Genomic DNA, 12,867 nt, shown 5'->3' on the forward strand with positions numbered 1-12,867 from the left:
AAATGAGCCAGCAGTCAGGCACTGGAAAATGTCATCTGATCCGGGAGTTGGGCGAGAAAACAGTTTTTGTTCCTCGTGAAACTCTCTAAGGTTTTGGGAGTAGCGGTCATATAGCCCTCCTTCTGTCCACAGCTGGTGAGTTCTACACCCCAAGCGCCCCGTCCATGGGTCCAGGCGGGCGGGCTGGCCATCCCCAGGAGCTGGGAGGGGTCCTTCCCTACACCCCGGAGGATGTGTTCCGATTGAGCTTGGCCAAGGGGGTGTCCATGTCGCTGCCTTCGTCTCCTCTGCTCCCTCGCCAGGCGTATATGATACCGGCCCGCTCCAGCAAACGGTCTCCAGGTACCGTATGACTCGACTTCGCTATTCTGCAGCTGATTCACAGTGGTGGTGGTGTGTGCCTGAGAGGGTTAGGATGCTGTGCTTGTGATCAGAAGGTCCCAGTTCGCATCTCCTCTTTGACAGAGTCATGTCATCGTTGGGCCTCTAAGGGAGGCTCTTAAGCCCCAGCTGCTCCCAGAGCTGGATGACCCTGCTTTCCCAAACGTATGTCACTTTACATAAAAGCATCTGCTAAATACAAGAAATGTCTGTAGCTGTAGTCACGTGTCACAGATTAGCCTCCACCAACACTGGCTTCATTTCTGAGGCTGCTTTAGAAGCTAAGAGTGGAGGGCTTAATGCTTCCTGTCTCTATATAGGAGTGTGTGTGTGTGTGATGGAGAGGGCAAATGATGATATGCAGCTCTCCCCAAATGCTCTCTGCTTCAGACATGAAACACAGAAGCTTCTGGCAGACCTCTTCATGCCAGCAGTTTTGAGATGTCAGCTCGGTATGAATGTTGTGAAGCCCAGGACGTGGAACAGAAACACACACACACACACACACACACACACACCGTCAGCTCTAGTGGGGGCAGTCGCAGTGTGGTGCCATCAGTATTTTGCCCTGGGGCGAGTTTCCGGCTCTGTAATCGGAGGGGGTTCTACCAGTGTCTCTCTCACACCCCCCCGGTGACATCCTGACCAAACTCCCGACCTACCTTGTTTACACATAGTCTAACACTATCTGTTCTTTAAGGGCATGTATAAATAGCATCTGGTTTCATGCCCCCACCCTTTGCTTCCCCCTCCCAAGACTGTTGAGAACATAGTTGACAGCAGCTGTGTGAACTTTAAAGCCAAGTGAGAGAGTTTGCGTCGGTATCAATTTTATTGTCTGCAGCGTCTGTTTTCCCAAAGACGAGCCCAAGGGGAAAGGGATCCTTAAGAGAAACCAAATGCTCCCAACTGCGGGTTGGCAGAGAGAGATCGGATGGTTCTGTTTGTGCTCCAAAATGTCCAGGCAATTTTGGTTTTCCTCACTGTTAAGATGCAGCCTTAAACAGAGCTGTCACAGGCAGTTTGCTTATTAGCCCGCACTGCTTCTACAGCACATGGCCGCCCTGTGCCACGCCTTTGTTTTGTGTTAATGAAGCAAAAGAGCCGTTTCTCCCCGTCTGGCTCTGTTGGCTCGTGGCTGTTACTTTGTCGGTGTATGCAAGTGTTATGAATCTGTACACGTTTTTCATTTTATATAACCATTTTCCTCTGTTTCTGGGCACTTGTCCCATCCTTTTCCAGTCAAACTGCAGCATTTCATTTTGTCTCATTATTTTATTAATGTACGGTGTTAAGCTGAGCTACTAAAAGTGCAGGCGTCCAGATGAAACATAACGGCAGAGTCATGGCCGGATCCCGGGAACACATCTGCCATCCTTAGCCTCTTGGGTTTTTTTTTTTTGTTCTTCCTATTTACTTTTCTGAGCGACTGTGGAAGGTGACATCATCAAAGCGTGCCGGATCAAAAAGCTCAGAGGTGGACGGTGAGCCTCAGGGGATAAATAGGTCCCTGAGATAGAGGTGAGTCCTGTTTGCTGTGTGGGCAGTGCCGCTCTGAAAAGGACACCTGTGGACTTCCCCTCATTCGCGGGGAGCTGTTGAAAATGTTCGGGAGTGGCATCAAATAAACAGAGGAATATTTAACAAGCTGTATGAAGGCTGATCTGCAGGCAAATATGAGGGCAAACGGGAATGAAACCGTTATGGGTCTATGTAAGCAGAGGGCTTGGCGTCCAATGATAAATGGTTTGGTTTTAATTTTATAAAGAAAGTGAGGAGTGCCATAATGTATGCAGGGGGGGGGTTTGCATGGTTTTATGATCTGCCCCCCACCTCAGCCCCACGCCTTTTGGGCTGTTGCGGTCGGATCCTGGTACTTTGTTCCAACTTTCCCCGATCGGGTGCCGAAAAACCTCTGCGTTTCAGAGGCTCAGGTGTTCTTCATAGCAGCATAGCAGGTTTGGTGTTGTGGGTCAGGAAGCAGTGGTTCGGGGTGGGTGCAGGAGTGCGGTTGGGCTCCTGTGTACATCCACCCTAAAGACCTCGGGTCAGCTGAGCGTGGGACGGGGTCAGTCAGATGGATCATCTTGCCGCCTTTCCAAATGGGGGTATCTTGGATCTGGGCTGGTCACGTCTTGGATCGTCTTCAGGGATAGCTATGTATTTATGTGGCGTCTTAGAAATACCAAAGCTGGGAGCCGTGGTTGGGCTGAGGGGGTTCAAATGTACTTGATGGCCTTGATATACGACTCCCCCCTGAGGAATGGAACCGTTTTCGGGGCCGCATGAGCTGCATGGCATGAGATCGGTCTCCGTGCTCGACGTTTATGATGTGCTTGGGGGGACATAAATCGGTGGTTCCTTTCACGTTTATGGTTACCGCTGTCGACTTATTGTTTTAATTTGCATATGGAGAAGCGGCGTCCTAGTAGCGAACGTCCCGCGGTGGCCTTTCCGTCCTGGACATGGTACCAGAGCCAACTACCGTCGGCCTTCACCCGGTCGATGGACATGGACATGAAGGTCTCTGCAGAGACAAGAGTACCTCTCAGATGGCAGCAACTGTGAGAACTCTGGTCCCCCTCATGACTTATCCAGCTGCTGTGAGTAAGAGACGGCCTGGAATCTGCAGGAGATGTGGGCGAGTAAAGGAGATGTGCTCTACCCCAGGGCTGTGCTGTTAATTATGGAGTTATTTCCTACCACCCATTACTCTGGGATGAGTTTAGAATGCTGCGTAATAGCCACACTCTGTTCACCTGATAGGCAAAAGGCCTCTCTACGGCAGTGTGTCATTAACGTTGGGGTAGGCTTGAGGTTTATGTTTGGGATGATCTACAGATGAACGGGGTTTGCGTGATGCTCGTCCGGGGGAGGCTGGGGATATTTGCAGCCCATTCTAGGGTAGTGGTTGAAACCTTGATCTTAAGATTTTTTTTTTTAACTAACTGCTCTCTCATCATCCTGGGATTGACCTTCTGCCTTGATTCTAGTTCTCCATGCTTTTAATTGGTTGACTAAGCCTTGGAGATGGCCTGGAGAAGGGTCTCACAGGCTGATCTGTAGACTTTGCATGTGCTTTTGTGATGGCGATTGGGGCAGTCCTCCTGGCTGTTTAATGACCCTTATACAGCACCTTCGCTGTGGCAGAAGTTCTCTGTGTCCTTCAGCCTTCAAAGAAGTAACCTTCTAATGAAGACATGATTTCTTGTGCCAGTCACTCATTATACGGAAATGTGAAGGGCTGCCACAGTTCTTAATGGTGACTGTGACCGATATCTGCTAGATATCCTCTCTCTCTCTCTCATCTCTGATGCCTTCGAAATTATCAGCTTGATCCTGAAGGCCCCATCCCTGGTGTTTGGCGCCATCATTTTAACTCGGAGATGAGGGAAACCTCCAATTTTGGTAATGATGATGAACGAACCAACGTGCCAATTTTCTTTTGCTTTTTTTGTGATGACTAAATTTGGCTCCATTTTGGCGTCTAAGATGCTGAGTTTTCTGATGGAAGATGAATGCTGCGGCCCGGCATGTTAATCGGTACCTCTGCAGTGCTAATGGCTCATTTTGTAGCCTCTGGCGGTCTCTCTGGTGGTCTCTGCCAGCGCTGGCAGGCTCATTGGCGGTCTCTCTAGCAGTCTCGCTGGCGCTCTCTGCTGCCTCTGTGGTGGTCTCTGCTGGACTCGGGCGGACAGTCCTTTTCTGCTGGATGGCTACCACGCCCGGATGACAGATGCTTCCCGGAAGCGCCCCCGGCATGCTTCCGGTTAGCGAGAGAGAGCGGGAATACTGCAGGCTCGGGGATGCATTTAGGCCGGCAGGTGCCGGTGTGCAGCCTACCAGGGGATATACCTGAGCGGTTTTGTTTACCCAGAAACAGGCCGGGTACATCCAGGGCACCGTTATGTGCGCAGAGATTTCAGGCATGTTTTTAATACCTCTCTGGGAGAGGTGCCTGAAGTCTCCTAAGGCTAATATGTCGCCGTGTTAACGAGAGCACATCATGCACGTACCGTGGGAGCAAAGGGGCCACATTTTGGAGGGAATAAACGTTATTAATAAAAGCCTGAATTATATCCTTGTTCCTTAAACCAAAGTGGCTGTATCGGAGTTTTTAAAAAGCAAACGGGTAAGTGGATGGCACTTTATTACTGTGTCCATTCATCCATCCTATGTTGGGTGAGGTCTCGGGCTGTGCATAGCATGTGCAATAGCATAAGCCCTAATAGCATAATGCCAATGTAAGCATAATAAAACCTTAAAGCTACAGTATAAGTATTGTGGCAACAAGAACAGAGAGGGTCCGCTGTGTGCTCCGGACTTTGCTGTGCCTCGCCTTGTTCGGGGGCCCTGGGCCCCGGCGGGTTAAAGGGTCTGCGACCCTCAGTGTGGGGCGGATCAGCATATCATCACTCCCTTTCTCCCCTTGAGCTGAATTGTGAAGCTGTTTCCCCGGAAGAGACAGGAGTGCTTTGTGGGGACCGCGGCCTCCTCACAGAGACAGTCTTATGTGATGGGACACTTGGAAGCGTACAGAAGTCGTACAGTCCAGTCAGGGGGAAAGTCCACGTCTTTGATGGGCCTCTTGTCCCCCCCCCCCCCACCCCCTTTGGCTGCGCCCCCTGCTTGGCCAGCAGCTCTGCTGTAAATGCGCTTTGTCTGAGGAAGAGGCTGATCATTCACGCATTCGGCAAGCAGTCGCGGGGTTTTTCCGGGCTGTGTGTGCATTGCTCCTTTTTGATGTGTCTAAGAAGCCTGACTGCGGGGGTCGGCATGTTGCGCCAAGCTGAGCCATAACCCAGCTCCCCCGTACCCGCCTGTACCGTCGCCAAGACCTTCCGAACTGCCACAGAGACGGCCTTTCACGGCGGCCTCGGCAAAAGCCGATAGCATGTGACCTCTCCGGTCCCAGCCCAACTCTGCCAGCCGGGGGGTGCGGGGGGCTGTCTGTCCCCCTTCTCAGGCCCTCCCACTCTCAGGAAGTGTGATGCGTGAGCCTCGGGGGGGGGGGGGCCTGGAATTCATGCATCCTCTTAGAAGCTGGAAGAACACAGGCTGGATCTTCTTCGGTATGTCCTCCTTCCATCCCCTCCTGCTCTGGCCTCCAAAAGGGGCTGATTTTAGTCCGGTATCCCTTGATTGTTATGCTTTGCTACCAGCCCTATTTCCTCGTGTAGTGGTGTCACGGTCAAATTAAGGTGGCGCTCATCTGTGACTGCCTGACTCCCGGGTGCCTGGTGTTCATTCAGCAAACCCTGCGTGCTCACGACTGGGACTTCAGCAGCCGCTCCGGCTCCCTCCCCACCACTGCTTTCATGCTTGTTAAACAAACCAATTCCTCCCTTGTTGCCCCTAAAGTGCCAAATTTGCTGTGTATCAGGGGTCCGCAGGGGGGGTGCGTGCCGCCAATGATGTAGTGCTGATCCCGGCCAGCGTGAGGCGCTCTCACTGGCGTGGTCTCATTGCAGGGTGCCCATTTGCCTGCGCTGTCCATCAAACAGTCTTAAAGGGCTTGAGTTTCATTGGGGAAACCCCTCCTCCTTTCTATGTGAAGGAAATGCTTCAGAAAACGACCGAAAGTCCGGAGTCGTCAAAAGTTCAGCAGACTGCCCCCATAGGCCTTGTCCTCGGGATTTACCCCGCGACTGGCTGTGTTTTTAAATCTCCCCCTTCACCATTGCTGAATGGTTCTGTTCTACCTGTGTAACCACCCACTGCATGAAGACCCAAAGCCTTATAATGGGGGGGGGGAGGGGCCCAGTTCTGGGCCTGGTAATCTGGAATCCCCCCCATGGCTGACTCATAAATACTGTTAGTCCTAAGCGCACGTGGGTTTAACCAGATTCCAGGTGCTCTACTTTAGTCAGACCTGTGGCTCATTCTGCTTCTGCGTTAACACGTCCTCGTAGTGGGAGTTCACTGGCGAGGTTTTGCCCTTAGGCTTCCTTTCCGTCTTGCCGGGACCTGCTTGACTTCTCACTAGAAGCCACGTGAACCCTCGTCCGTATCCGTGGAAACAGGGCATCCCAGTACTTCTCGGACGCGGACCAGGCTGTGGCCTGTGTTTCATGGGAAGCGTCCGTAGATGGCAGCATGCATCAGGTGGCCGGTGCTGCCTGAACCGGAGGGTGGCCTAATGTGGTGTTTCTCTGCCTGGTCCTCGGGGTCCCCCAGGCAGACTTGACGTCCACATTTTCTGTACCGACAAGGGGAAACTCATTTATAAAAATCTGTGAATACAATAAATAAAAAAAAAAACCTCAGTCTTGTTTTTTGTTTGGTTATTTACGGTTAAGATTAAGGCTGGGATTGTTCAGAATAGGGTTTTTCCCATAGAAAGGTATGGAGATTCCTACGAAGATATGAATAGAAATGTATTCGCGTGTGTCAGAGCCTTTGTTAGACAGTAAGACAGTGCACATCTGTTTTGCCATCTGATTTTAATTATTTATTTTTTTGTTATGACTGGTCCCTGGTGAGGTCATCAGTTTAAATTGCTACGCTGCTGCATCGTGATGACTGTGTTGGGGAAAAGTCCGGCTGATCTCTGCAAGAAGAGACCCGCCTTTTTTCTAGAAGCCTTAAGAAATCATGCGCTGCTGAGTGATAGGGAGACGCCTTATTTTAAAATGCCGCCGTGTCAAATCGTGACCGCGGTCAGTCTCTGAGTGGGCAGTGGGTGGCGTGGTGACTGTCCAGTGGGGGCACAGTGTCGCAGAGGACAAGTGGTTCTTTGATTTCCCAACGGATGGGGAGACATTTGACTGCGGCTCCTTAATGACCCACTGGTGACCTGAACTGTGAACCAGGAAGATCAAAGGGCGCCCTATGTGCTTCTCGTTGCTAGGAACCCGCGCTTGCACCCACTGTAGTGTGTGTGCAGTGCCCCCTCATCCTGGAGGGACTAGGGGAGACGGCTGGCAGGTCCCGAGTGCTATGGTCATGTCCCAGCCAGTTGTTTCTCTGTCACTAGCACGCACACGCACACACACACGCACAACGTCAAGTCCCAAAGACGGGAGCCAATTTCCTCCTCCTGCTGACGCAAGCCCCCCCATACGCGGTCAGATCCCGCCCCCCACGCTCGGGCAATATCCGGGCTGGAGACTCCCGGTGAGCATCTCAAACCCCTCTGGAAGGCCTTAATCCACCAAGAATTCTCTTCCCTCCCTCCCTCCCTCTCTTTCTGTCTCTCTCTCTCGCTCTCTCCCTCCATCCCTCTGCTGTTCCTGTCACTACACCCACAGGTCCCATACGAAAGGCCAAGTATGTGGAGAGCCCGCGCGTTCCTGGAGACACCGCCGGCACTGCAGTCTCCTTGCTGAGGAAGGTGCCCCCCACAGCAGAGCTTTCTCCCCACGGTCAGTCTGCATTCTCCTGGGGACCTGCATGTGGGACAGTCGGCTGCGGTGCATGGAGTGTTTTTAAAGCTGCGAGTGTGCGAGGCCTGTCCCTGCGGCTAGGAGGGAGACCCCGTTACTGACTCCCATTGCAGTTTGATCTGTGATTACGCATGAGACCTGATCAGCGTGGGTTCTGTGATGACTTGTTCCCGTTGCCAGTTGGTGAGACCACAGGCTGTTGCCTGTGAGTTCCGGCTCTGCGGGACCATTGGAAGGCAGAGCGATGGTCACCTCACGGTTCGAATGCCCGAGCATGAGGCTTTGAGAAGTCAGACTCATAGGAAATAAAATGGGGAGTGGGCAGGGGAGGACCTGTGTGAACAGTACGTTTCCAAGGAAAATGGGTTACCTGGGGTTAAGCAATGGGTCAAAATGGGCAAGCAGTTAGCAGCGGGGGTTTGGCTCAGAGCAGCAATAGCAAGCTGTCGATGGTCAGAAAGTGAATGTTTGAGGTACTTGGGGGGGAGGGGGGGGACAAGAGAGTGACGCCCCTGTGGCTGGCCGCACGCATGCAGAGCTGAGGGAAAATGAGCCTGGTTCTGTTGGTGGAATGCTGACATGGCCAATCGGATGCTTCCAGCGGTGTGGTGATGGGGGGGCTGCCCCAGTGCCAGGTCAGTTTGGTGCCACCCTGTAGGGAATGTGGTGCCACCATAGCTCAGTGTAGATGTACGTTTTGGTCATGATGATTCTGGTAATGGCCGTTTTGGATGGTATAGTAGTCCATTTCACACTTACAAGCAAATTGTCGTTTGTCCCCCCCCCTCCGCCCCTCCACCATGTTCCTGCGGATGGAATATGAAGCTATACTGAGACCCCACAAACATGCAAATGAATGACTCCCAAGCTCCAGCGCAAGAAATTTTAATTAGGGGAAAAAAAACAGCTGATGTATTGAAGTAGTAAAGAGAATCATCAGAGGAGGAGTTTGCAGTGCTCTGTATCGCTGTAGAAACGGCACACCTCCTGGTCGCTGGGTGAGGAGTTTGCAGTGCTCTGTATCGCTGTAGAAACGGCACACCTCGTGGTCGCTGGGTGAGGAGTTTGCAGTGCTCTGTATCGCTGTAGAAACGGCACACCTCGTGGTCGCTGGGTGAGGAGTTTGCAGTGCTCTGTATCGCTGTAGAAACGGCACACCTCCTGGTCGCTGGGTGAGGAGTTTGCAGTGCTCTGTATCGCTGTAGAAACGGCACACCTCGTGGTCGCTGGGTGAGGAGTTTGCAGTGCTCTGTATCGCTGTAGAAACGGCACACCTCGTGGTCGCTGGGTGAGGAGTTTGCAGTGCTCTGTATCGCTGTAGAAACGGCACACCTCGTGGTCGCTGGGTGAGGAGTTTGCACTGCTCTGTATCGCTGTAGAAACGGCACACCTCCTGGTCGCTGGGTGAGGAGTTTGCAGTGCTCTGTATCGCTGTAGAAACGGCACACCTCCTGGTCGCTGAGTGAGTAGTTTGCAGTGCTCTGTATCGCTGTAGAAACGGCACACCTCCTGGTCGCTGGGTGAGGAGTTTGCAGTGCTCTGTATCGCTGTAGAAACGGCACACCTCGTGGTCGCTGGGTGAGGAGTTTGCACTGCTCTGTATCGCTGTAGAAACGGCACACCTCGTGGTCGCTGAGTGAGGAGTTTGCAGTGCTCTGTATCGCTGTAGAAACGGCACACCTCGTGGTCTCTGGGTGAGGAGTTTGCAGTGCTCTGTATCGCTGTAGAAACGGCACACCTCGTGGTCGCTGGGTGAGGAGTTTGCAGTGCTCTGTATCGCTGTAGAAACGGCACACCTCGTGGTCGCTGGGTGAGGAGTTTGCTTACATAACCCATGTGGGAATCCGTAACAAGGTCAGCCTAACTTAGGAATGCTCTCTGGCTGCGGAAGGAAAGCCAGATGGGATCCAGGAGGACCACCTGTGCCGGTGGCAGCCATATGGTGACCGGCAACCAGGAAGTGTTCAGGAGCTTGTCTGAACAGCAAGCACTGAGCAGGCCTCTAGGCAGTAAGTCGTAAGATGTTCAATGCCTAATTTAACCCCAGCAGCAAACGGAAACACTTTACAAACGCAGTTTCTTGTTAAAGCCCCACCTCCTTCAAGGGTGTGAATTTGGAATCTTTTCCAGCAGGCAAAAAGCAAAGAGTCATGATGGATGGATGGATGGATGGATGTGTGTGTGTATACAGTGGAATTCTCATACGTAGTTTTAGTAACTATGGTTTGTTGTTCGTGGTTTACTGGCTTCAGAGAAAAGAAGATGGGGAAAAATTCCAGAAATAACCAGCTCATAAGTTTCAAGTAAGAACGGGCTATAATAGGGTGAAATCTGCCAGCCTGGTCTTGCCCAGTACAGCCGGTGAATACCTACAATAGGCTGATATTTTTTAACAAATTTTCCCATTACAGGTTACATCCAGATACATGATACACTATTTCTCATGTGTAACAGCATGTTTATTCATTGATTTTTCATCCTTTGAAGGGTGATAAAAAGCTTTATTTTGATTCCTCCCTCGATACATATTTTTTCATTGCTCACAATACCTTTCATTCCGGAGTACAGTCCTGTATAATGTACGTAACGGTGCCGTTTGTCATGATACAGACACAGGTAAGAATTAAATGTGTTGTTCCTTATCTTTCATTATGAATCTGCGTGAGAACGAAACGTATATCTAACAAAGACTGAAATGTTATATCAAACAATCATTTTATCGTACGGATCAGTTCATGTGTGTTTGTGTGTGTGAGTGTGTTATGTTTAGTTGTGAAACTGCATCTTATTGTCAGTCTTATATTAAATGATTACATATTTAAAAAAATTTAATTCTTTCTTGCATTACGTCAAACAAATGAAAACCTTTGGCAAAAAGAAAAAAACAAAACTGCTAAAATTGTAACATTAGTTTTAGTTACTGATTTTAAGCAGATGGATTTTCTCTTCTCGTATCCCATTTCGAACTGGTGAAGGTCACGCACAAGCAGTATGTAAAAGGACGACTGGGTCATGAAATGAAGTGGTACAAATTGGGCACCATTGTGAAACATGCCATAAAGTGTGATGCTGGACACGTGCAGACGTGCGAGGCACAAATCTGGCATGTGCAGTCAAATATTTCACAAAGCGAAGCCGTCTGAAAACTTTGTCGGGCCACAGATAGCATTTTTGTGCAGTGTGTGTTGTTGCATGCAAATTTAAAGAAAATATATGAAAAATGAAATTTGTGTTTTTGCCGCAGAACATTCTCAACATATAAACTTGTAAATTGGGAGCTTGGAAAGTGAGAACTACTTATAATTGGGGTCTGCGGGTGGTTCGTTTTCCTCTGGGTTTTTTTTTTTATAATCCTTTCCATTTCCTGGAACCCATTGCCGATGGATACTTTGGGACCACTGTGTAAATATACACACACACACAATCTAAATGCACTTATTTCATCGGTGAAATAAAAATATTTTCCTACACTACAAATGTTCATGAGGCCGATCGACTATTGCCGATATTGCCACATCAGCACTGCCGGTGATTCATGAAACTGCAGTCAGAGTTTTTATGTAGAATTCAGGGAACATTTAAGCATTTGTGTAATATGATAATACGACGGCAATTAGGCTGCTGTTTTAGTGGCTGGCAGGTCCAGATGTTTAACCATAATGAATGTAACTGGCACGGAAAGCCGTCGTCCTCGATGGACAGGAGGGTCCCATGAATCGCGGTGCTTCCGAGCAGGTGACGTGTATATTGTCAGGGGAACGGCTATTTTGGCTTAGGAGAGGTTACGTCAGGAGGAGACTGGGACCCCCCCCCACACACACACCGTGCTCGAACCCACTCCCCTTGGCCCCGAGACGCAGCCCCACCTCAACACCTGTTTGGGCCCCTTATGAGCTCACCGGCTGTTTTGTGAAATCGGCTCAGCTATTTAACACAGCACTAACAAACCCGGTTCATGGTGCTTCGCCATGGCAACGATGCCAATGTCCCGTCTATTCTCCCCCATCCCTCACTGAAGAGAGCACAGGCTCATAAACATGGGTGGGGATAATGAGCTCGATTGAAGCTTTAATTGAAGGTTTCTGTCTGAGTTATTTAAATAACAAATTAATCCCAGCCCTTCTCCTCCAGGCTGTCATTGGATGTTTGAGTTTTAGTCGCTGGGTTTGGACACACTCACGCCCCCTGCAGGTAAGTGTTGAAATGATAATGAAAAGCTCCCCTGTGGTGAGACAGCTGGGCGGGACGCCTGTTTATATTTGGTTTTGTGCTTTCAGCCCTGACTGAAGCCTGCAGCTTCCTGTTTGGTCCGAGAGGGGAGTGGTCTACTTTAGATACCTATATCAACAGCACTGTGGCTGTTTATTATGTCGTCATATGACTATGTGGGTATGACTATTATTTTTTGTGGCTCTCGGCTTTTGCTGGCTTTCCCCCTTGAGGGAAGCCCCTCTCTGCTTTCCCCGCCCGACGCCTGCCGGTGAGCAGCGACGTTCTCGTACTTCCCCGCCGTGCCACGTGGCAGTTCTTGCCGCGCCGCTCCGTCTGACACCCCATCAGCCTCCTCTTTGTGCTGTCAGGTCTCTCCGTTTCTCTGCTCTCTCCGGTGCCGACTGGGGCCACGGGGGATGAAAGCACAGCTGAGGCTCGGCACAGTCGGCATCTTTGTGGTCTCGTACCCCGACTTGCATGGAGATGGCGTGTCGAAGGGGCCTCCAGCTGCCAGCCACGAGTTTGGACGTCATTCTGCCGTTATACCGTCCCTCTCCTGGATGTGGAGGGGGTGAATCGGCCAGTAAGCAACCTAGCAACGGCATTGGTGATCCAGCCTGGGGACGTCCATCTGGGTCACCGCGTGTCGCTTTGTGGTGTTATGGTTGGCCAGGGCTACCTTGCTTGCCATGCTTTAATCATGACTTATGGCATCACCAAGTGAAGCTCAACGCAGAAAGTGTGTCCTCCGATCCAAACCCTCCTACGGAAGCCTATTAAAATGACAATGGCCTTTCTGCCTGTAAGCCTGGGAGAAAATTGGTTTCTGCCACCTAAAAAGCTTTGCTGATGTAATTAGTGCTGCTGCTCGGACCCGAGGCCCCAGCTG

The 12,867-nt window shown here is 50.8% G+C and overlaps 1 protein-coding gene across 3 annotated transcripts in view; it reads left to right on the forward strand.

Annotated features, from left to right (window-relative positions):
- The window catches only part of tanc1b (tetratricopeptide repeat, ankyrin repeat and coiled-coil containing 1b), an 80,697-nt gene that overhangs the window by 19,279 nt on the left and 48,551 nt on the right, over positions 1-12,867 (forward strand). For 2 of the 3 annotated variants that reach the window (XM_049030402.1, XM_049030410.1), the window contains exons 2-3: positions 133-342; positions 7,632-7,745. In XM_049030402.1, coding sequence (XP_048886359.1) covers positions 133-342; positions 7,632-7,745 — 324 coding nt within the window. The remainder of the gene's footprint in view (positions 1-132; positions 343-7,631; positions 7,746-12,867) is intronic. The other variant, XM_049030421.1, reaches the window with a different exon arrangement.

Source organism: Brienomyrus brachyistius, chromosome 1 (genome assembly GCF_023856365.1).
Source record: "Brienomyrus brachyistius isolate T26 chromosome 1, BBRACH_0.4, whole genome shotgun sequence".
Taxonomy (NCBI): domain Eukaryota; kingdom Metazoa; phylum Chordata; class Actinopteri; order Osteoglossiformes; family Mormyridae; genus Brienomyrus; species Brienomyrus brachyistius.